The 25,585-nt window shown below is 37.7% G+C and overlaps 1 protein-coding gene across 4 annotated transcripts in view; it reads right to left on the reverse strand.

Annotated features, from left to right (window-relative positions):
- Window positions 1-3,501: 3,501 nt before the first annotated feature.
- Window positions 3,502-25,585, reverse strand: part of CDC42EP3 (CDC42 effector protein 3) — a 35,771-nt gene continuing 13,687 nt past the window's right edge. For all 4 annotated transcript variants that reach the window (XM_070950197.1, XM_070950207.1, XM_070950182.1 and 1 more), the window contains exons 2-3: window positions 8,223-8,277; window positions 3,502-4,945 (exon numbers count right to left, since the gene is read on the reverse strand). In XM_070950197.1, the coding sequence (XP_070806298.1) occupies window positions 3,881-4,651 (771 nt within the window). In that variant the 5' untranslated portion in view covers window positions 4,652-4,945; window positions 8,223-8,277 and the 3' untranslated portion in view covers window positions 3,502-3,880. The remainder of the gene's footprint in view (window positions 4,946-8,222; window positions 8,278-25,585) is intronic.

A 25,585-nucleotide genomic window follows, 5' to 3' on the forward strand; every position in this document is an offset into this window, starting at 1 on the left:
TGCTGAGGATCAAATCAAGAGCTGACCATTTTTAAGGCTGAGTCAAGGGCAAGGATAATTTATTGCTTTACGTCTTGCCAGAATAGGGTAAGGATAGGACAAAACCATAACATATTGATTAAAGGTACTCCAGATTGCAGTCTATCTCCAGCAAGATCTGTAAATCCAGGTTGATGTTATTGGTCAAAGGTCCAATGAACATGCAAGGCAATTATTTCAAATTATGAATAATATACAGTAGGTCTAATGAGAATTAGATTAAAATAGAATTCCACTGCAATGAAGAATGTATAATCCAGCTTCATCGCTTTTCTACTTAAACTGTGGAAAGATTTATTCAGCACTCTGTATAGGGCTGGTTATTTATTAATTTCAAGATGGAGAAAGCATCAGGAATTTCCAGTGCAATCCGAGCCTCAGGACCAAGTTTAGCACCAGAGCTCAAATACTTCCAAATGCTAAAGAAGGTAAGTTAAATTCCAATTTACAATCCACAGTTGTATTTAAGGCAATTGCCTCCTATTACTTATTTCTCCAAACTGCTGCGCTTCAGTTGTTTTGGTACTATAATTCTCTGAATTCCTGATTAGCAATTACAATTTCTTATACTGAAATAGTACAGTCCACCATATGATAGAGCAGGGGTGTCAAACTGGCAGCCCGCGGGCTGGATGCATTACATGTAGGCCATGCCCACCCCAGCTCCGTGAAGGGAAAAAACATTGATATGTCATGTGACAGCAATGTGACCAGGAGAGTTTGACACCTATGCGATAAATACAACACTTCTGATTCATCGCTGAGAAGTTTTCTGCAGAACTTTTGTTCTTGCTCCTAATTTTAAGGTGTGATGATTTGTCCTAATAAAGGCGTATCTTTCTCTGGCAAATATTTTTATTCCCAAGGAACCTATTAAATACTTCTTTGGTACCAACTCCAATCTATTTTACCCTGAAGTTAAAAGTAAAAGAAGATAGAATTGGTGAAAATTAAAGTATCACCAGTTCCAATGAAATGCATTTACGCATATATTTAACTGTTTGGGATGATAACAATGGGTTATAACAGTGCATAAGTATCTTAGATCACACTCCTTATTTCATGCCAGGAAACTTCAAAATCTGCATTTGAAAAAAAGCCATATGAGAAGGCTTGCCTTTGCCATGTATTTCAAACCAGCCTTCTTTCTTTTGTGCATGCAGTGTCTCTTGAGTGGTTTACTGCTGTGAAAACAGTCAGGTTCTCACAACATCAGCATTCTCATTTGATGAGCTCAAGTAGAAGCAGTTGCTATTTTGTCCAAATAGTTTTCTCTATCCAGTAAAGTGGCAAGGGAAATAATCAAAGAATGCAAAACACAGAAAGGTATTATCTTAATTGCAAGATCACCTGATATATTTCTCTAGCGAGAGATTCCTTTCCAAAGAATAGCATTTTCTTAAAGGCAACATAACAGATTACCTCAAACTTGCAGTGCAGCCAAAAATATCAGACTTCTGGTCAGTGCAGGTCCTGGAAAATTGTACTTTCTGATTCCATTATAGCTACTCTGAAAGACTATCTGGCCCTGCCAAAGATGAAACCATTCCCACAGATCCCCTCCCCCAATCCTCCAACACACTTCTAGTATGTATTTGCTGACTTGACAGAAAGGTAGAAAGTTCACATTTATTGAGTTCATCTGTGTTTTGTTTGGGCTTTGCTTTCTTCTCCTTGGAAATCAGGTCCATTCATACAACATGGTTAACTTGGTTAAAGTCATAGCAGTTGCTGTATAGTAATACAATATACACTACATCTTGTTACTTTCAAAATGTTAGTTTTTCTGAAAATTATCCTGCTAGGTCAGGGGTGTCAAACTCATGTCGTCACGGCAGTGTCACGTGGGGTATTGGGACTTTCCCCCCCTTCGCTAAACTGGGCGTGGGCAGCATGTGACCCGTGGGTCGGGAGTTTGACAGCCCTGTGCTAGGTGAACCTGAAGGTTATATGCAAAACACTTAAATCTGACAACTGATTTTCTGGGTTTGTTGAGTAACCTGACCAAGTGGACTTGATTCACTCAAGGTTCCAAGACACAAAAAAGTCAAGATCAACCATACTTAACATGTGCAGTAAACAAGCCTGCTACCTCGATCCAGCTAAATGTATTGTATGAATGGAGTCACTAATTATAAGAAAGAACTGTATATACAGTACACCATTACTTTAACAAGACATGCAACATATCTTGTTAAAGTAATGTTCTTTCCCATTTGATTGGGATAGGAAGCCTGTTGTGAGATTTGGACTTAAAAGCCTACTTATAGGCTGGGAATTATGGGGAATCAAAGCTATTCACATCTGCAAGGCACTAGGTTTTGGAAGGTTACAATTATGCAATGTAATTGTACTCCACTATTGAAAAACTCAAGAGAATAGGGAAATCTGAACTGCAATAAAAATGAAGATACTATTTTAATTATAACACTAGTGTACATAGCTCATGACACAGAGATCCATTTTGTTCATATATCATACTTAACCTGGTTAAAGTCATAGCAGTTGCTAAACAGTGCTGCTACTACTACTAGTTAGAACTATGTAATGGGAATACTGTGCGTTAAATGATACATTTTGAAATAGTCCATTCTTTCATAATTATAAAGCAGTCACAAACACAATTTTACATATTTATTCTTTATTGTATTGCACAAAGTATCTACGCAACTCAGGGCCATCACAATAGTCCCTGAATACCAATTGCTCTAGCACAACCTCTTCTGAGCATTGTTAACTAGTTGGTGCTTCCTTCTAAAATGTAAAAGAATCCATCACAAAATTTTAAACATTTGTCAATATTAATAACCGATAGGACAAAGTTAAAAGATCAAAATATGGATTTTATGTGAATGCACACAAATATACAGTTTATACTCAGATTCTCAAAAAAAGGGAAAGAAACCACAGTTCTCTGGTGCAATCACAAGAGTTTCTGTTTGTAGAAGTTGTTAAAAGTGTAATGTGCATAGAAATAGATTTCAGCTCATAAAATAATGCAGCTTTAACTTCACTTTATTTCTTCAGATTGTCTAGTACTGAAAATGTATTGGCGTAAGAGCTTGCACAGGAATCGCCCTTAACTTTAGTGGCACCAGTTTGTATTGGCTACACATTCTTAATTGTTGAACAGAAAAAGCCATTCCCATTTCAGCTTAGAACTATACATTAACACTAAACAATAACAGTGCAGCCAGAATGAAAAAAAAAACATTGCTAATATAATAACAACAATAGTTATAGTAGTACTAGTAAAAAGAATTTCATCATTCTGGGGAGTTACAAATAATTTTGAACTAATTATTTTTATTTCATAAAACTTCTGCCTGGCATACACGGAATATTTGAGAATCAAAAGCTTTCTGATTTTCAGAATAAGTTCAAATATTACATTGACATCTCTTGTTTTAATGAAACATTTTAATACAGCTGAAAATTGTGTCATTAAAATATGTACTCATTTGAAAACATTTGCCATGCTAAAAAATATGTAAAAAAATAGTTTAAAGTCATTTGTTTTTAGAAAACATGTCAATTGCAAAAAGAACCAATTTCTTTATATACACACAAAAGGGCACAATCCATCCAAAGGTAAGCCTGTTTCTTTTCCATTTATTCTCAATAGCTGAGATTTAAATATTTACTTAATTTTGCTCATTCAGATCAGTTGAGGTTTGACACCTTTTTATGAATAAGCAAAAAAACACTGTGAGACTACTGAAAAAAAAAATCAGCAATGCATTAGATTGCAACTTTAATCGCTTGACATTGGATGGATAATGTCTGCACATTTCAAATATATTTATTTGAAGAAAACTGAGAGGGCACAAAGCAGCAAGTTCTATGATTTGTTTTTGTCCATTACACTGAGTACTTCATCCAAAAGTGAGGGTCCGAGGTCAAGCTGCAAAGAAAGGAGGGGCTCTGCCAGGTCTGACAGAAGGTCGTCTGATTTAGGCTGCATCTTGGTTTGATCACATGACAGATGGGGGTTGTCAAGGAACTCCTCTGTTTGCCATTTGGTGTATTGTTCTGAATGGCTAGTTGAATGGCTGCCTGTTCCATTAGAATAATACGATGCTGGCGCTTTCTGCTTCCATGTGATGTCATCTTTGTATATTTTCCCATTCTCTAAGTGTTTGCTCTTCTCCTGCAACTTTTCTTCCATTACGGGCTCACAACTATGCCTGGGATTCCTCAGGGGTCCCAACGAGTCCCGCTTTGAATTAAATGTCACTGGTGACAACAAGGGCAACATAAGGGCTTGAGAACCACCGATGGCAGGAAGCGATATGGCATTTTTAAGGACGGGAGAAGGAGTTTCAATAAACACTGAGTCAGAAGTGCTGTTTGCCCTTAGGAATTCATTGCATCCTTCATATTGGCTGGCTGCTGTTTCTCCCTCATTTCCAGGTAGAAGCTCATAATTTCCTTTCAGAAAAGAGATGTCTCCAAACACATCATGTTGTCCTTCTTTCCCAATGTGAATTGTGTGGCGGAAGTCACCCAAGGGTGGACTGATCATATCTGGAGATAAAATGTCCCTCAACTTGAATTTCTTTCCTTTCTTATTATTGTCAGCTTTCAAGTAGATGGGTGTTTTGGCTGGCATCTTTTGACTATATGTGGAAAGAGAAGACTTTGTCTTCTTTGTTAAAAAAAAAAAAAAGGAGAGGGGTCAAAATACTATAGATGTACAAAATCTTTTTCTCCACCCAATTCTTTTGTGTTAGTATAAATCTATGCTACATTATTGATTGCAGTATCATTTATAAAAACATTCATATAACTACCACGGATTCCGTCTCACAAACAAAATTTTGGAAGCTGAGTTGTATTTATGAATAGTATGTTTCTTTAAGATGACAGAGAGAGCTAGAATGTGGTGTTGTTTTCTCTCCCAACCCTGTAAAGAAAAAAGAAAAAAGCTTAGTATTTACTCTTTATAATACATTCAATCTCTATTACACAAACAATGAATGGTACTTTTAATAGTTCTGGCCTGATTACCTCTGTAAAATAGCTTTTCTTCATTAAGCAAGATAAAAAAAATAATCTAAATATGAGCTAACTAGCCTTTTTTCTAACTTGGCTCCTTAGACACAATTGCCAAACACAACTATCTTAATAAATTTACTATTGTGGTTTCATTTTTTTTGTTCTATCATGGAATAGAATTCTTATCTTCAGTGGTCAAACTTAAGGACATTCCGTTTAAACATCTATGCCAAAAAGGACCTTCATGTTTATTAGCCTTTGAAACACAAAGTTGAAATATGTTTCTATTTGAGGTTTTAAAGGTCAAAGACAAAACTGTTTAAATAAATGCCTAGAAATCTTTTGACTCATCCAGGTGATTAGTTCAAATATGATTAGTTCAAATACTGGCCTAACTTCCTATTTGTATAATGTGGCAAATTCTGTTTCAAGTAATACTTCATCCAGGGAGTTTAATGAGTTGGGGTAAATTGTCCTGATACCTGTGTGTGGTATGTGTGTATCCATATCAACATACAGATGCAGAAATCTTAGGTTGCAAGTGAAGATTAAGTATAAATATTGAAATCATAATCTTAGTATTAAAACTGTAGTTTCAAACCTTACTGACATGTTTTGTTCCTGTCCAAATTTGCTTTTAGTGGCTGGCTTCCAAAACAATTTAACAAAATGAAACCATGATTAAATTATCAGTTAAAAGCCACCCATTGAAATCTAGCCTTGTTATAGTAACCAGTTAAATAATCGCTTCCTCAACGAAAAAATGGATTTTAAGCTGTGAAAGCCGATTTCAATCAAGGATTCAAATTAACTTCCTATTCTGAATGTCACATATTTCATAAAGAAGGACACAAACCAAGTAGTAGTTACTCTAATACATACAAAAGTATAAGTGGCTCTTCCCATAATAAATAGAAGAGAGGCACTTTCTTTCAAGAAACAAAAAATACTAGAAATATATAAAATTGTATTCCAATTATATAACAATAGAAAAAAGGAAATAACTGAATATTCTAAATCAGAAGCCCTTAAATTTTGCAACACTATAGCCCTATAAAATTAAAAGACAATTCTTCAAAATTCTCAGAATGTTACTCTTAACAGAATTTATTGTAAATAACTCATTTAAAAATATTCGAAGTATAAGAAAGAAAAATATGCTGAAACTAAGAGTAACCTACCATGGGGATAAGGAAAAAATGAAACTTTGCAGGATTGAGTGAAGCCAAGTGCCTTCAAGAAGGAACTGTATTGTGAAAAGCAAGGGAACAGAAAATATTCCCAATGTTTGAAGATCCAAGTGGCTTTCACAACAAGGTATCATGATAACCAAAGAGAGGATGAAAGGCTTGAGCAATGAGATAGAGGCATGCACAACGACTGGGAACAGGGTTTTATCTTCAAGCAAGAAAGAATAAGAAAAGATATGTAAATCAAGAATGTCAATAACCAGAAGAATATAACCAGAAAACGGAAATGAGAGCTCTTTTAAGAGAAATCACAGGGAAATATAGGTAGAGCAAGAACACTCTCAAGAATAATCATGATCTGATAGAACAAATGAGATTGAAGAAAAGAAGTTGGAACAGATAAATATGTACATGTACTAAAAATGCAAATAGGAGATTAAGGAGGAATGCAACAAAAATGTAGATAAGATTATGGAGGATAAGGTTATTTCTGTAACAGCAAAGCTGTTAGGCAATAGTCTTTCTAGTAGTAATATGTGAAACACAAATACTGTGAAAAATAAGGGAAGAAATAGAAATCTTTAAATTATGGGTTTGGAGTTAGATGCTAAAAATAACAAACTTTAAGAAGAATCAATCAATCATGCAAAGGTCCCTCATGATATTTAAGATTGCTTGGAGTGGTTTGTTAAGGTTTGTTAAGTGTGCCTCCACTCTTCATGTTCTCAGATCTGATTGTATTATTATTCCTGTAGTTGAAAAGCAGTAAAAAAAACCAAAAAATCATGGTTGCTTTTTTTGTCCATGCTTCCCATACGGCTAAAAAAAATCCAAAATATACCACAGGTATTATTTAATCTCTTGAAAAAGGTGGGATGATAATGCCTATAGAAAATAGAAGGAACCATAATCTGTGGCTCTCTGGCTTCTGTAACGTCAAGCTGAAAAATGTGCTAATTGACTAGTATGTTGAAGAGGGTTTTCTGATATGCCTGTTAGCTAAGTGCCTGATAACATATTCTATTTTTTAAAAAAAACTGTTTCTCAATGGGTAAAAACATAGCTGTGCTTCCATTGTTTCCTGTGAAGATTTATTTTATTGTTTTCAAAAATATTTAAAAATCATACTCTACGCTAAATTTTCTAAAATTTAAGTGGTAGGCAGCACTATAAGACTACTACTCAACTACTACCCGATTGCTTGCAGTCATGGGTAAAAAAAATCAAATAGCTGATCAAAATACCTAAATCATATTCTTATTTAAGGGACAAATCATAGGGTAAAGAAATACATTGCTTGAGTTTCTAGAGATATTTGGAATATAAATCTTTCTGATAAAATGCATTTAGAAGCAGTAAACCTATCCTATCATGGTTCTATATGTAATTGCTCAGAATTTGAACCCAATAGCTTAAAAAAGTATAACACCGATCTGGGTTGGTCACTGGGACCAGACATTTAGTCTTTCAAGCTTTCGGGCTCATACTGGAGCCCATCTTCAGGGCACTTGTCAGAAACCGAAAGCTTGGAAGACTAAACCTCTTGTTCTGGTGACTGACCCAGTTTGGATCCTTTAAAATTAACCTGGGACACATATTCTTAAGTATAACAAAATCCACATCTCTTCTCCAGAAGGTGCCTCTCTGTGCCCTCAAAATATGTTTTTGGAAAAATATGTGTGTATTTAAACGTGTGTATTTAATAAGTATTTAATTTAAGAGCCAAGGTGGCACAGTGGTTAGAATGCAGTATTGCAAGCTAACTCTGCCCACAGCCAGGAGTTCAATCTGACTGGCTCAAGAATAACTCAGCCTTCCATCCTTCTGAGGATGATAAAATGAAGACCCAAATTGTTGGGGGCAATATGCTGATACTATAAACTCCTCAGAGAGTGCTGTAAAACACTATGGACCAGTATATAAGTTTAAGTACCATTGCTATTTAATTTAAGAAATCAACTGTTTGTGACAGACTGGCTTATGGGAAATACTCACCTTTCGTTGTCTTTATAATGTTGCAAAGTTTGTGTCGTTGCAGTAGACGGTAGATCTGAAAGAGAAAAAGAGGCAAAATTGAAATAATAATATATGTGATAAACGCATGTTAAAATGTATTATAAATTATTTAAATAGTCCATTTTATATTTTGATAATCCTCTCCTGTCTCTTTAGTACTTCTTCCATTGACTTTTTTCAAATCATCTCATATGGAAAATCTGAACCAATGACACGTTTTATACAACAACAAAAGAATTGTACATTTGTGAACATAAGTTTGTTAATTTTCTTATAGATTGTGTAAGGTTCACTAATTTATTAGGAAAAATGTTCATTTGAAATACTGAAATCAGTTATGAAATCCACACTTAACAAAACTAGGGTTACAATGACAATTTAGAACACAGCTAGATAATAAAAGCTATGTTACTCATTGTTTAGATTTACACAATTCTTTTCCAAGCTTGCAACAGAATGTGGAAATTTAGAAATAAGGCAAGCCCCTAGAAAGAAAAAAAAACTATTAGTGTGATCTAGGTAAGTTTGAAATTAGTTATTTTGACCATTTAGAAATATTTATGGTATTCTTCTGGAACATTTGTAAATCTCAGTTACATCTGTGGATTTTAAGACAGCTATGCTAACTTGTGTTTTATTGTAACCAATAGGTTTGAAGTTTTAGTTCATCAATCATCTGAATGGGGAGAGTTGCAAGCTTTATTTTAAATAAATAATTGAACTAGCATGTCATTATCTCTGTCTTTTTCTCTATCTCAAGTGAAACAAATAAACAGTCATTAGAAAGGAAGACTGTATGTATACATGTCACCTATTTAATGTTTTTATTCTTCATTTCAAAAAAACAACCAATTTCTTTTTAATATTTAGATATTAAAATGATAGAGAATGTGAGGATTGCAGCCTCCAGAATTTTTTGCTATATAATCCAAATATGTCAGAGTGCAGAATGTAACAATCAATAAAATTTACAAATTATAAATAACTTATAAATATTATAAATTATATTATAAATAACTTAGCTTACACTTGGATTTTCTTTTGCTAGAGTCCCGTTATATGATTTGTGAGTAGCTATTCAACCTACTGTGGGAAATTTACAAGTTTGTTGATGGATTTAAGGTAAACATGAGCAGAAATTGGTATAAATGTTATGAAGCTGGAATGATGAGAGTTGAACTTTTTCAGTGGACTTGTGAGTTTTTCATTTACCCATTACAAACTGGATAGGCCTGAAAATTATGGCTTTGTAGAGTTTCTTTGCCCAATATCAATAGTTATTCTTCAAATGTTATGAGATTAGTATAAATGTTTGTGTAATAGCTGCCAGGAAAGGACATTAGTACTATAAGACTATTTGTGGAAAAACTATGTGCATATAAATCTGAGAAACCTGGGCAAATAATGGCTGGTGCAGAAATCATGAAACCAGTTTTATATCTTCACAAAAAGAGAGCAAGAAATAAAAACATAGTAGAGTCAAAATATTGCTAATGTGCATTGAATTAGTGAAAAGACAAGCAAGAAAATACATGCAAACCATTATCTTTAAGTTAGTTTATTGCTTATATTTGACGTAAGCCAATGTTTATTCTTACTCTATATATTAGCCTTGGAGGTTTAATTCAGTAATTCTGCATGCCACATGCAGCTGGACTGATCTATGTTAGCCTTTGCACCACAGAATTGCCCTTAAAAATCCTAATATAGCATTTATATGTGTGTATGTGTCTCTCTGTATTCGTATATGTGTGTACAATATGTGTATATATGACATGATCACAATTAAAAAAACATAAAAAAGTAAAATGAGCAAAAATCCATATTTTTTTAAAAAAAACATAAGAGCATGGCAGCATATAAAAATTCATCTGTAGTATTAATTTTAAATTGTCCATAGCAGAGGTAACTTATTGCCATAATTAAACAAGGGAGGCTAAATATGAGTTGACCAATTGTTAAGTAAAGGATTCTTCAAATCATTTTGCTGAATTGTTAATTTTGCTACTAATATTTTCTGTGTTTTAAATACAATTTGTCCCTGAATGATGGATTATGTACTTTAGTTTTCCATTATTGGATGGAAAATGGAATTGTCATTTGCAGTCACAACATATGAAAATTTTTAAATGAAAACTAGGAAGCTTCTTATTCATTTTAATATTCCATATTTCTATAATAAGATTAAACAAATTGGAGAAAATGGATTTTAGTAACCCAATTTATTATTTTTTTAAATATCTGCTCTATTTATCTTTACTATTTATGCTAAAGTTCAGCAGTAAAGTTATGTCCGAATTTCCAGTTACAACATTTTAAGCTTTTCTGAAGAACACAATTTTCATATAGCACAAAATACCCAAACAACACATTTTTGTTAGACGTTGTTGATTATTACTGATCCTTACATGTGTTTGAAAATTGCTATAGATAATTTCCAGTTTAGTTTGCCCACCACACTCCCAATCAATCCCCACATCCAGATCATAGCAAGCTCACATATTACTCCCTACAGGTACCATAAATATAGCTTGATATTTACTAAACATCAACAAAAACCAAATACTGTATGGATAATAATAGTGTGAGAATTAGCATCAACAATCCCAAATGGAGTGGTCTTTGGTTAGGTTTCATCTTTTTTATGTACATAATGGCAGCAGACTAGAAATGGCAGCAGACTAGAAATGGAATCCCTCCTCTATTTTGCACCATTAAAGAAACAATTTGATGGGTGGGGATGATGTATCCAACAAAAGGTTGTATGGATGAATCACAGAAGGCCTGATTCAACATTCTCATGGTTGGGTGCCGCTTGGCAACTCTATTTATCCATGTTAGTCTTTTATATAATTAAAGGTTAATACCCTAAATATCCCAAGTAAACCCTGTCTTCTGATTTCCATGTTTGTAATGAGTATTGCCAAATAACTCACTCTTTTTTGTCTCTGCGACTGTAAAGGAGTTTCCCAGATCACAAGTTTCTATGCAAAGAACAGCGCCTCCACAAAAATATAAGACATCTGATTTTGTCTTTTCTGTGAATGATAACTTTCCAAACCAATTTAATGAGGATCAGTCAAAATGGAAGAAAGGATGCACAAGCGTTCAGTTTTTGCAAAGCTCTTCACCAGATTATATGCAAACTAAGGAAAAGAAACAAAAATGTTTTTAAAATATAGGTACACTGACTGAGCTTTGAGGCCTGACATGTAAATCAGTCTCAAACTGCAGTATATAAGTACTAATTAGTACTGTAACTATTCATTAGAGTTAGATGTTGGAGGAGTAAGTCACACCTGTGATTCAAAAGGAAAAAATAATAGCTTCTCTCTTTTTAGTTTCCACCCTCTGCCCATTCTGAGGCACAATGGATATTGATTCAGGTTCTGGCTCTCAATGAAATAGGTTAAGTTCCTGGCCTAGAAAAGAGCAGAAATAAACTTTATACTAGGAAATTTCCACAAGTACACTTTCAAAAAGGGATGCTTAAGGAGATACTACCATGTGATTTCCTGAATCTTTCAATATGCACTAAATCTGAGAATAGTTTGCAAGAGCACAGTTGCTTGACAGAATGGCTCTTGAAACAGAGCACAACACAAGGGATTTCTAAATTAATTGTACGCTGGGATGTAACGATATGAGATGGCATTCTAATGAATTTGTTCCATATGTTTCAGGAGTTGTCTTCTTGAATCTGAGAAGCCTGCTTCTATTTTGGTTCAGCCTCTCTGTGAAGAGGCTGTGCATTTGGGAAGGCAGAATTCCAATTCAAGCACGATTAGAAATATCAGGAAGTATCTATTGACCTTGAATGAGTTTAAATATGCAGGATTGGATGGGTTGCACTTAGGTTACAGATAGTTTGGCAGAATCTTTATGTATTCTCTCTGAGAAATTTTGCAGAACAGGAGAAAAACCAGATGACTTGGAAAAAGGCAAATGTTCATATCTTGAAAAGGGAGGGAATGGAGAACTGGGGAACTACGGAATTTGTCAAGGCCAGCCTTGTCAGACTAAATCTTGTTTATTTATGATTCCAATAGAGGTAATGAAAATGCCGTGGACACACTATTTCTTGATATTTGATAAAGTACATGTCCGCCTTCCAAGGTAGGCCAAATTTGGAAACCAAAACATACCAGCTAATACTACTTTTATTATAAGGTTATATAGTAACAGAATCTTGCACGCTGAGATGTGCTTCTCTCCCACCCACCTCCTTTATCTTCTTGCAAATTAGGGAGATCCTTGCTTGAAATGTTGACTCAAATTGCATTCTGCCTGAGACTCTGATTTTTTTTTTTTTAATCTAACCCTTGTTATGTTGCATTTTTTTCTCTTCTTCCTCAAGGTTATTCTTTTTACCCATTACAGTAACCCATGATTTTCTGTTCAATACTATTAAAATACAAGGGCTGGATAAAAAGTATTTGATAACAGTTTTTCATCAGACTGGAATATAATATATGAACTGTAGGACCAAGATAGTTTAAGAACTTAACAATAAAAAGAAGTTTTTAACTTCTATATGTATTTGTATTTATTATGGCTGTTCACCGCCCTGAGTCCTTCGGGAGTAGGGCGGTATACAAATATGAAAAATAAAAAAATAAATAAATAAAATAAAATATGAACAAAAGCGGTGGAGGAAATGCTTATCATATTTGTAGATGACAGAAATTTAGGTGGGATAGATAATGTTGTAGAACAGTGTTTCTTAAACATTTTTTCCCCTCTCGGGACTCTTTCTACTTATAAAAATTATTAAGGCTCCATAAGAGTTTTTCTATGAATTATATTTATTGATATTTACCATACTGAAAATTAAAATTGATGCATTTTCTGCTACGTCTTCTTACGATTGTTTGAAGTGATTTAAATATTGTATTATTTTTCAATGTAGGCTGGCAAACTATTTTGATCTTGCAGACCCCTAAGAGAGTCTTGGGGGATGATGAAGGGTTCTAGGACCACACTTTAAGAAACAGTGTTCTAGAACGTTTCTCAATTGTGGCAAGTTTAAGATGTGTGGTCTTCAATGCTTGCTGTGGAATTCTGGGAGTTGAAGTCCATGAACTTTAAAGTTGCCAAAGCTGAGAAACACTGTTCTGGAAGGCAGAAAATTCAAAATTGTATTGATAAGTTAAAGAAGGGAGCTGAAATAATAGAGTAAAAACTAAAAATCTGAAGTAGTTTGGTAGCACTTTTTCAGATTAACACATTTTATTCAAAGACCTTATGGAAGATTATGCTTTCATAAAGTGTCTAGTCTGAAAACTATATCTTAATTTCTAGCTGGAGAGAATACCTGTGAAAAGAATTTTTGAACTATATTTGATCACAAGTCGAAAATCAGGCAGCATGTCATGGATGAACTTTCTCCCAAGAATAAAATAAATTATGTACTATCAACATAATCCTAACTATGGGTTTTAATACTCTGTTTCCCTGAAAGTAAGCCCTACCATGTTTTTCCACATGCGCCTAATATAAGCCCTACCCCCCCAAAATAAGCCCTACTTAAGAACAGCCACCCACCCACTCCATCTGGTTGCTCGTGGTGCTGCGGCCACATGGGGTGGTGCCCCATACCAGCTTACCTCAGGGCCCCCGCAGACAGGCCATCCATGCGCTGACAACTGCCTCACGGCAGCAACACCTAGGTGCAGCAGAAGTCCACGTGACCACCAGCCCACTTCTTCTGCTTGCTCATGGCCACAACAGAACAGGAGGCTGAGCAGTGTGTTAGTGCCACAGCTGCAAGAGAGGTGTCGGGGAGTGAATGGCCTGGCTGTGGGAGCCTTAAGGTAAGTGTGAGGCTCTTGGGGCAGCTCCACCACCACTCTGCCTCATGGTTGCAGCACCAGTGTGTTGCTCGGCCTCCTGCTCTGTTGCAGCCACAAGCAAGCAGAAGTGGGCCGGTGGCCATGCAGGGTCCTGCTGGATAGGGCTGCTGGATCCCCGAGGTGGCCTGGCTGTGGGGGCCTAAAGGTGCAAGATGCGTAGGACAGCTCCATCCCCCCAGCCTTATGGCGGTGGCGGCACTGGCATGCCACGCGGCCTCCTGCCACACCGCGAGCAAGTAGAAGAAGTGGGCCTCCTGTACATGGGGGGGAAAAGATACCCTCTTAAAATAAGCCCTAGTGCTTATTTTGGGGCCCAAAAGAAAATAAGACCTGGTCTTATTTTTGGAGGAACATGTGTAATATATTATGTCAGTGGGTCTCAACCTTCCTAATGCCGCGACCCTTTAATACAGTTCCTCAAGTTGTGGTGACCCCCAACCATAAAATTATCCCTAAGACCACTGAAAATATGTGTTTTCCGATGGTCTTAGGCGACCCCTGTGAAAGGGTCGTTCGACCCCCAAAGGGGTCCCGACCCACAGGTTGAGAACCACTGTATTATGTCCTATTCTGGACATTATACTTTAAGAAGTATTCAGAGAAATTGAAACAAGCACAGACAAAGCCAACGAAGATGATAAACAGATCAGAAACTAATTCTTATGGGTAAAAATAACTATACTTACTGAATTAAAAAGAAAATGACAGTACTTTTCAAATATAAGGGCCTGGTGGCTCAGCAGACTGATAGCATTGTGATTAACACCAGCTGTCTGCAATTACTGTAAGTTCGAATCTCACCAGGTTCAAGGTTGACTCAGCCTTCCATCCTTTCTAAGGTAGGTAAATTGAGGACCCAGTTTGTGGGGGCAATAAGCTGACTTTGTATAAATATACAAAAGTATGTAGGCTATTGCTTAACGCATTGTAAGCCGCCCTGAGTCCCCAGAGAAGGGCAGCATATAAATCAAATTAAAAAAAAAAAATCTGTGGTTTTGGAGGGCTCAGAAAAAATTGTCAAATTCTGTTTTATAATTCTGTGTAAAGAACACATAACAATGATATTCAATTTCAGGAATGCTAAGAAAATCTTCCTATTAATAAGTTAAATTCCATAATGGAACTGATTTTAATCACACTGATTTTAATTTTATGTTCATTGTACTACCTTTTTTCCCTGGCATTTATTTTACAGGTAGTTCCTAACTAATAAACCAGTTACATAGAAACCTGTCAAAGTTAAACAGATCCCTCCAAATCTATCTATATCCCGGATTCAAAGTTCTAACATTTGTCCCTCTGGACAAATGACCACATTTTGGACACGCAGCAACTGGCCCACATTTATGGCCATTTGCAGCATCCCACAGTCATGTGGTTGCAATTTATATTTTTTCTAGAAACTGGTGGTTATTTCTGGTTTCCGGCAAAAAAAAATGGCCCATAGCAAACAATGGGTTCACTCAATGACCATAGCAAAAAAGGACATAAAATCAGGAATGGTCATGTGGGGATTCACTTTATGGACATCATGACATATAACCGCAATTGCAAGCTCAATTATGATTGTAAGTCAAGGACTACTTGTATTGCTGTAAGCTAACTTTTGTAAGCAGAACAGATGGGGCAGAAAACAAATAAATAAATAAATAGGATAAGAAATGAATGCATTCCCCCTTTGCTGAAAGTATAAAAGCATAAATTGGATTGCAAGAAATGCTGTAGCTGACACCCCCTCAATGAAGTGGCAGACTGGACTCAGTAGCCCCTTCCAACTGGGATCAATCAAATAGAAAGGTTTAAGGTTTATCATTTAAAAAAGTAAATACATTAAACCTTACTCGTATGAAGAAGCTCAGCATTTAAGCTTGCTTCACTACAGGTAGTTCTTGACTTACAACAGTTCATTTAGGGACCGTTCGAAGTTACGACAGCACTGAAAAAAGTGATTTATGACCGTTTTTCATATCCATGATCGTTGCAGCATCCCCATGGCCACATGATCAAAATTAAGATGCTTGGTAACAGACTCATATTTATGACTGTTGCAGTGTCCTGGGATCGTGAGATCACCTTTCGCCACCTTTTGACAAGCAAAGTCACTGAGGAAGCCAGAGTCACTTAAACAACTGTGTTACTAATTTAAGAACTGCAGTGATTCACTTACCAACTGTGGCAAAAAGTAAAATGGGGCAAAACTCACTAAACAAATGTCTCACTTAGCAACAAAAAAGTTGGGCTCAATTGTGGTCGTAAGTCAAGGACTACCTGTATCTCTTTTTACAGTTATGTTTACTGTCACCAAACAATTCCTCAATGATGTAATCAGAGCTGTTTTAAAAATGTTCTACTGACATTTTCTGGGGTGTGAAATGCAAGTTCTAAGTGATAGTGACATTCTACAGCCTTATGTTTAGCTATCACCTTTGGCTAGGATGAGACACAAAGGAAGAGAAGCAAGAAGCAATTCTAGACTCCTCTTCCTCTTTTAATCCTCCTTGAGGTCATCTGAGCATTGCCCATTGTAAGCTATTACCTTGGATTCTGCCTACTATAACAGAAAAAGACTGACTCCATCTTACGCAGCACTATGCCTGGCTTTAGCAGGAAGAATAATCAGAGAAATCAACAAGGCTCATAAATCTACAAGGCAACATTTATTTTATATTTCTTTTTTTTTTTAATATGGTCCAAATATCTATTTACCTAGGAATCAACATGGGATTCTGAAGTCCTGTCCTAAGTGGTTGCCTTTTTAAAATCAACTTTATTATTATTTATCAAATGTATTATTTATCAAATTTATTAGCTGCCCATCTTTAAAATGAGTTATATTTGGAATTATGTTTATTTTAACATTAAGTTTTTCAATAATAGCCAGCGATCTGCTGTTGGAGGAAATAAATAATTCTATGTATAAACAGGATATTTTATGAAATTAGTGGATGTTTACGAATTGTATAGCTTTGAGTCATGTATTTGTATAAAATGCAGAGTAGGAACTGAAGAGCTGTTATATATCAACATTCCTCTTAAAAATATGGATCACAAAGACACTGAATTCAGTTGAAAATATTTTCAAGTAAGTGAATTTAGAATTTATTGCAAGTAAAGAACTCTATCCATAATCACAGCATTCCATACTGCCTACCAAAATTATACCTTCCTACCAACTTTTATCCAACTGCTATAATTACTGTGGTGGAGCATTATTACTTGCAATAGGGAATCAAGTGAGCGGTTACTGTATGTACAAGTCAGAGTTTAGTCAATTATTCACCTAGGCCCATGATGGTGAACCTTTTCCGGACTGAGTGCCCAAAGCGTGTGGGCGCGCCTGAACCCCAAAAATGCAATGCATGCATGGCCCCCATGCATGCGCCCCACCCCATGCATGTGCGTGCCCCCCACATGCACCATGTGGCCCTGCACATGCCCCACCCCCCAAGCATGCAAGGCAGAGACCCAACAGCCAGCTGGCTGGCGGGAGGCACGCGCGCATGCGTGGCGGAGCTGAACTGGGGTGACGCTCGCGTGCTGACAGAGAGGGCCCTGCATGCCACCTGTGGCACACGTGGCATAGGTTCACCAGCATGGACCTAGACATTTAATGATCTGTTTGTTGTAACATTTTAAGTTATGTTCAAAGCCTCAGAAAGTGGCGTATGACTTGTCCTTAAATTACAACATGATTACAATTGGGTACCTGGCAACCAGCTTGCATTTATGACAGTTGCAGTATTTTACTGCCATGTGATCATGATTTGCAACCTTCCCAGCTGACTTCTGGCAAGGAACATTAATTGAGGGAAGCCTATTAATTGTTCAGCGCCAGTAAAGAGCTTTTCCTATGATTGTCAATATTCTCTTGGATATTCCCTTCCACTGCCCATTATGGCTCTGATCGTTCAAGGCTTTCACATGCTGCTTTTTAATAAGATACATAAGTTATAGACTGAATTAGCAGTCTGGGTATCATATGTGCAATATACAGTGTGTGTCATCCATCCTAGCAATAAGAATAGTACTGATCATTGTTGCATGTTTTGGCCAGTATGTGACAAGAGCAATTGTAATCCAGTTCTATTTCAAAGAGGTTTACCGGTCCAATGTAGAAATGGACTAAATACAACTTTATGCTAAGGTTGCAAGGGATGTTCTTTTGTTTCTGTTTTTTTAAAACATTTCTCTCTCTCTCTCTCTCTTTAATGTGTGGAAGACATGCAGAGCTATGCAAAGCTCTGACTATCTGATCTGATGCTCCCTCTACAAAGGAAAAGGGAGGGGAGCCTGCAGCAAAAAGGAAATGACAAAAGGCGGGAGGGGGGGAGGGGATTTACAAGTCCCAAGCAAGGCTGAGAAAGGGAAAGAGTAGGATGAGCTGTGATTGTTACCTCAGTATAGTTTCATGGCAGACAGAGGGCCAGAAGGAACTGACAGCCTACTCATCTTTTGCAAGTGGCAGCATTTTAAGAGAAGCTGATTTGAAGTTAAGCAAAATAAGCAAACTCATACTTCCCACTAAAATATAATTTTGAACATTACTGGGGGATTGCTTATTTTATAAAATTCCTTCTGTTTATTTTATCAAGTTATAAAATACTATCATTGTATTATTTGCTTTACAGATTAAATTTTATTAAAAAGGCCCAAACCTGACCCCAGTTACATCATTTGTTTTATTCATTGCACAAATCTGTGCTATTTTAAGGGAACTTGATATTGTAGTTTGAGAACTTCATCCTAATACATGTGAAACTCTTCTTTTTCTTACCAAAAGACCATTATTACTTCTCATACTAATAACACAAAGTTTTATTCCCCTGACTTTTCCTATAGCCAGAGAAATTTGTTAGAACTGTGGAAGGAGGATCTGACTTGAGCTCAAGAAAAGGATAGAAATCTAACAAAGAAACATATAAATGTTCCCTCCTAAAACACAGCAATTCAAAAGAATAATCATAAATTAACTTATTTTCTAGCATAAATTTAGCTATTTGTCCTCAAGATTAATTTTTAGAGGTTAAATAAGACATTACAATTTAGTTGGTATTACACATTGCTTTCAGTAATATGGTTTGTTAAATAACCCACATTAACTGGATTTATACAGCATGTTAAGCTAAAATTAGTTTTCTCTAAACCTTAACTGGCTGGCTTCACTCACCTACCAAACCAAAATCTTAGCATTGTGTGTGAAAGCAGCTTATAACCATTGGTAATTTCTCAATGTGAGTCAAAACTGCTGACTCCCAGATATTATTGAAGCAGAATGATGACGAGATGCAAAACAGCAGGAGAATAAAATAAGCTACTCACTTATATTGCCTATGTGCTGAGATATTACAAATCAAAACTGTGGCTTGGTCCAGAAGAAGGAAGCTTTCTACTCTGGCGAGTACGCAAAACATAAAATAAAATTAAGAATATAAAGAGTTAAAATTACAGCTAATCCTCACTTAAAAATGGTAATTGGGAACAGTAATTCTGTCACTAAGTGATGCTGTCATAAAGCATGTTACAACTTACAACGGCAGCTGCAACAGTCCCGGGTGCTATTGCTAGGGGAATCCTATGCAGGTTTTGTGATCTTGCCATTTGAAACCTCCTGCCAGCTTCCCCCACTGAAACCAGCAATGAAGGTCACAAATGGCTATCACTTGACCACTGTCACTTTGTTGTACACCACTTTGTTGTACCGCAACAGTTGTGAGTTGGTTGCCAAGTACCTGAATTGAGATCACATGACTGTGGGGATGCTGCAACAGCCACAACTATGAGCAAAGCCGGAAGTCCCCCTTGTTTGGTGCTATGGTAACTTGGAAAGGCCGTTGAACGAGGACTATCTATAACCATGATGGCGAACTTATGGCATGCCAGCCCAGCTCTACCACACATTTGTGCGCACCCCCAACCAGCCACTTGGTCTTTAGATCTCTGCCACACATGTGGGGAGGGGGGTAAATGCGGGGAACACACGAGTGCATGCCTGGGGGGCCGGGGGACATGCGTGGCGATGCAGTTTGGTGCAGAAGTCTTTCCAGGCCCAAAATGGGTCACGGGAGGGCCTCGCACGGCACCCCATTTCGGCTTCCAGGTTGGTGCAGGAGGCTCCAAGCCTCCTGCACCAACCTGAAAGCCAAAAAGGGGCGGGGAGGCCAGGGCGCATGCACTGGGGGGGCAGGATGCATGCATATGAAAGGCTCACCCGGGGGTGGGGCGCATGCATGGGGGAGGTGCTTGCATTGCATTTTGGGGGTTCGGCCATGCATGCATTCATTTGCGCACTCATGCGTGTGCTTTGGGCACTCGGCACCAAAAAGGTTAACCATCACTGACCTATAAAGTCAAAACTTAATGACAAATGCTAAAATTGTCTAACTATTAAAGCTTAGCAAAAGATAAGCTGCTTTACATTTTTCCTAAACATAAAAGTAGAGAGTCCAATGAAACTCCTTTAAAAGCATGTGTTATGCCTGGAAGCAATTCAGCAGGAAGATGGACCAGAAAAATGGGCATCTTCAAAAAATCAGATCTTAAAAACCAAATAAGGACTTAACAGAGAGGTAGTCCCTTAGTCTGTCTGGCCCTAAACTGTTTAAAGAGTTTAACATTCAGGACAAACAACTTACAATTGTCCCTGGTAAGCAGTTAACAACCTGTATCATATTATCAGAGGAACTGAGGCAAATAACAAAATGAGCATTGCAGCATTGTGACATTTTTGTATGTGCGCTGTGACATTGCATGGATATACATAAGGGTAGAGTTTGCATTGTGACATTGTAGTGTTTTTTTTAATCATCTTGGGGGGGGGGAAAGATTCTGCAGATTCCTCTGCAATATGATCTTATGCTTTGTATTGATTGGTGGATTAGTTACTGCATTTTTTTTTTATAAACAGCAACCTCTGGACACTTTTGAAGGGTATCTTCAGAACAGCATGGGCAGATTGTAGTGAAAGCAGGCAATGAAGGTGTGGTTAACCGCTCAGTCTAAGCAGCTCAGTTGTAGCTGGTGCACTTGGCAGATTTGCGCAAAAGTATTCCTTGCCATAGCTTGTTATAGCTGTTGAGCCTAGTGACAGCTGAGGATTGGTAAATATTCCAAGGCTGCAGATCTGCTTTCTTGTGGAAAGGCAACCTATCTAAAAACAGGTTGAACTTTAATCCATAAGTGACATTTCCTATTCACCAATAGTTTCTATGTTTGCCTGGATTTAATCAATCCACGGATGATGAATATATTGCCCCTGACTTTAAAGCATTCTTTTAAAATAAAAAGTAAACATTTTTTGTAAAATTAATACATACTTGACAATGTTTAGTAACAATGTTTTATTTATTTTTTTCTTCCAGGAAACTCAGGCATATATGAATGTCTTTTCCTGTTTTCTACCACACAGTATTTGATCCTTCCAATAGCCCAATGCAGCACATTAGACTGAAAAAGAGTGGCTGGTCCCAGATGACCTTTGAGAATAAGTAATTGCTCATAATAATGTATTTGGTTTTAAACCACTGCTTGAATTACATGGAGCAAGATCAGCACTCACTATAATTTGAGCACAGACTTAAATAATAAGCTCTTTCCCACCAATAAGCTCTTTCGCACCATATTGCATTATGTTTTTAATATTGCATTATGTTTCCAAAGGAAGGTGTTGCATCTTTGAAAGACAGAAATGTCACCCTTTAAATATTGTTAAAACTTATAAAACATTTCAAAACTGTGTTGGATATCTCTAACCACTGGCCATTCTCTTATCCTACTAATCTAGGCTAATGAAAAGAGACACAAATGGAGCAGGCATTTTAAGTATACATATTTATCTTTTATATAAATTAATGTGTTATATTCAGTGCGCGGGTGGTCAAGAATGGAGGCGAGGCGGCAAAGTAAAGCTAACACTTTTATTCTAACAATGGTTGCCAAATGGGACTGCTAACACAGAGCCCGCTCAGCTGATGGCAACGGGGAAAATTCCACAGCTCTTTTATACTGAGCTGTCAGACGTGGCAGCCAATCACATTCGAGCATAGCGCCCTCTAGGAAGCGGACCGGAGTGGAGACTTCTGAAAACAACAAATAGAAATATGTTCTCATGAACATAGGTGATGTTTCCATTCATGGAAGTGTCTGAGATCCAGTGAAAACTTCTAATGGGAGAAAAAGAAACAATATGCAACCATTTTACTTTTCCATTTCTCCCTTCCACAAAGAAGTCAACCAAAGGAACACAAGCAAGGTTGTGCTGGAAAGGCTGTGAAAGAAGATGATCTTTATTAGTTTTTTACTAGCTGGAGAAGTAACCAAATAAAATAGAATGAAAATAGTTACTCTGACTATTGACTCTGACATATATTCAAGGTTTTGGGGAATAAAATCAAAATATTTGATTGAAATATTTAAATTATTTTATAAAGAGGAGCTATGGAATGTAGACAGTAGAAAGTAGACAGTGGAAAGACAGTAGTAATAATGCTTTTCTAAACCTGGTGTTTATATACATGTTGCATTACAAATATATGTTATATTACATTTCCTAACATCTCCACAGAGGTGGTATTCAGCCGGTTCGATTTGGTTCGGGCAAACTATTGGTGGAAATTTGCCCAAGGTTGCCAAACCGGTAGCAATGGTCGGCTGGCCACGCCCCCAAACTGGTCCCCTGGTTGCCGCTCGCTTGCCCTGCCTGCCATGTTCGTTGCTGCCATATTCTTCGCGCACGCGCATCCCATTGCCTTGCAAGTCCAATGGGATGTGCATGCACGAACATGGCAGTGACAGCAGCAGCTTTTTCCGCGACCTCTGGTACTTTTCGGGAGGTTTACTTGCCAGCCACTTTCCAGCAGTGACGGCTGGCTGGGGGCCGCCAAAAACTCCAGTCAGTTTGCCTTCCGGACTCTGGACCAGCCACCATGGAAGGTAAGCAGCCTGAACAAAGAGGCAGTGGTGGGGGAGAAAGAGGGTTTAAGGCCGGGGCCACTAAAGGAGGGGAAACGGGGGCGACTGGCGAAGGGAGGGCAGGGGTAGATAGGTGGAAATTCCAAAATGTTTCTACCTTTTCCTGTGGGCGTGGCTAGGTGGGGGATCATGTGACCAAGTGGGCATGGGTGACATCAAGTTGGCCACGCTCACTCAGTCACATGCTCCCCCCCACCTAGCCACACCCACCGAACCGCTAGCAAAAAATTTTGAAACCCACCACTGCATCTCCAGCCTAACATTCCCTTTTGGGGGATCCTGAGTCTCCCAAATGTGTGCAATTTTAAGTTTAAAGTATTAGTATTTACAGTTCTTGGAAAATAAATGTTGGTCATCTGTTCTAAATCTTAGAAGACCAAGATGTCAATGTACCAAGTTATCAGTCTGAAATACAGTAGTGTTTCCAAATCTGGGCTTGCAAAAAAATCAGACACCACTAGATGGCAGCAAAAAATTAGTTTTCTTTATCTCTGCACTTCTGCCATCTCTTGACCACATAGATTTTTGCATCTCAAATCTGGCAGCTACACTCTTGAGATATCAATTATATCTTTTCAGTAACATGTACAGTATCTGTTCTTGCCATGGGACATATATAACTATTGCCAAAAAGAGAGCGCTCGCATGCCACCAAATGCCGAAAAGGAAGCACTTCGCATGCTCGTCAGGGTCATGACCAGAAAGAGGACTGCCCAGGGGGCATGTGCTCGTCGGATAAGGTACTTCCAGTTTCTGGCATGTGCATGCGCACTGGCAAACAAGTCTTTCAATTACTGCCGTGCATACGCACACACAGATCAGCTGGCCTGTACACATGCTCATGCTGCAAAACAAAAGACCAGCTCTTCCAGTTTCCTGCACTGCCACATGCACAAAGGCCAGCTGATCATCACATGTGCATGCGTGCCAGAAACCTGGAAGAGGAATGGGCAACGCCACACGTGCCAGGCAACATGGTTCCGCGTGCCACTTTGGGCACTCATGCCATAGGTTTACCATCATAGAGATAGACACATTATGTTAGGGCATGGTTTGCTTAACCCTGATTTCTTGAACCCCACATGGTTAGGCTCATATAACATTATAACCCAAAATCAAGCCACATTTTTTATTCCTCATACTGCTTTTCAGTCACGCCATATAAAATTATTTTGATTATAAAACAATGCAGAGAAATTATGTTCAGTGACTATTCATTCAGTTAGTCTCTGAGTGTGAGGGTATAAAGCAAATTAGTCACATTAATGGAACCCAAAGCAGACAAGTTGTTCACTTAACCTCCTCCAGGCATACTTCAAATACGTTGGTGAGGCAGTATAGAATGGTTTTTTATTTATTTATTTATTTATTTATTTATTTATTTATTTATTTATTTATTTATTTATTTATTTTTATATGCCGCCCTTCTCCGGAGAATCAGGGCGGCTTACAATGCGTTAAGCAATAGCCTTCATATTTTTGTATATTTTATACAAAGTCAGCTTATTGCCCCCACAAACCGGGTCCTCATTTTACCCACCTTAGAAAGGATGGAAGGCTGAGTCGACCTTGAGCCTGGTGAGAATTGAACTCGCAGTAATTGCAGGCAGCTGGATGTTAAATGCTGCCTTAGTAGGAGGCATTAGCCTCCTACGTCACTCAGGCTCATCTCCATCCCAAATCCTGTAAACTCTGTCTTGTTTTTATGTCATGTTTCCAAGTAGAGCTTTTATGCCTATAGCTAAAATCCAGAATTTACATGTCATACATATCACAAGATAAAATTACAAACTACTGGTCTCAGTCCCTCAGCAGCGTTGCTGATAGTTGTGGATACAAGAGCTCTGCCTTCTTTTCCCACTGTACAGCTAATGTTCACAAGAAACTAAAATTTGGTGATGGGTTTCTGGGGGAGAGAGAGGAGGTTAAGATGTGTCTGTGAGTGAAACACAGAAAGTATAAAAAGGTATGTGTTCATAGATATACATGGGAGCCAGAGCTCCAACCTTGTAGCCTATTTGGCGATCAAAGCCACAAATATATCCAAACCTTGTAAAATTAAGCCACAGGTTCCCATACTGTGAGCCATGACCCCTAAGAGGTTGTGAGCAAATTCAGTGGGTGGGGAAAATGCAGCTGCCAGAGCCAATAGGGGAATGTGCTTCATCATTGCTCAGCTGTTGGCTCAGCTGTCCTTCCACCCACATAGGTGATGCTGAATGATTCTTGCTTCTTCCTCAGCTGCTCAGCCTTCCTTCTAGCCTCAACGCTCTTCTAGACCATTGGGCTAGAAACAGTCTCAGCAACATCATCCAGGAAAGGTTAGTAGAGAGGCTAAGCCTGCCTCCATCCAAGTATGAAACTGCACATAAGTCCATGTTGTCATGTATACACACCATACCCATGTTGCTTGGACTTGTGCATTTGGTCATACAATATCCTAGGGCAGGGGTCTGCAACCCTTAAACACTGAGAGAGCCATTTGGACTCGTTTCCACAGAAAACAAAACACCGGGAGCCACA

This window comes from Pituophis catenifer, unplaced genomic scaffold, assembly GCF_029215685.1.
Source record: "Pituophis catenifer annectens isolate HBS135680 unplaced genomic scaffold, rPitCat1.0.hap2 SCAF_1, whole genome shotgun sequence".
In the NCBI taxonomy this organism is placed as follows: Eukaryota; Metazoa; Chordata; class Lepidosauria; order Squamata; family Colubridae; genus Pituophis; species Pituophis catenifer.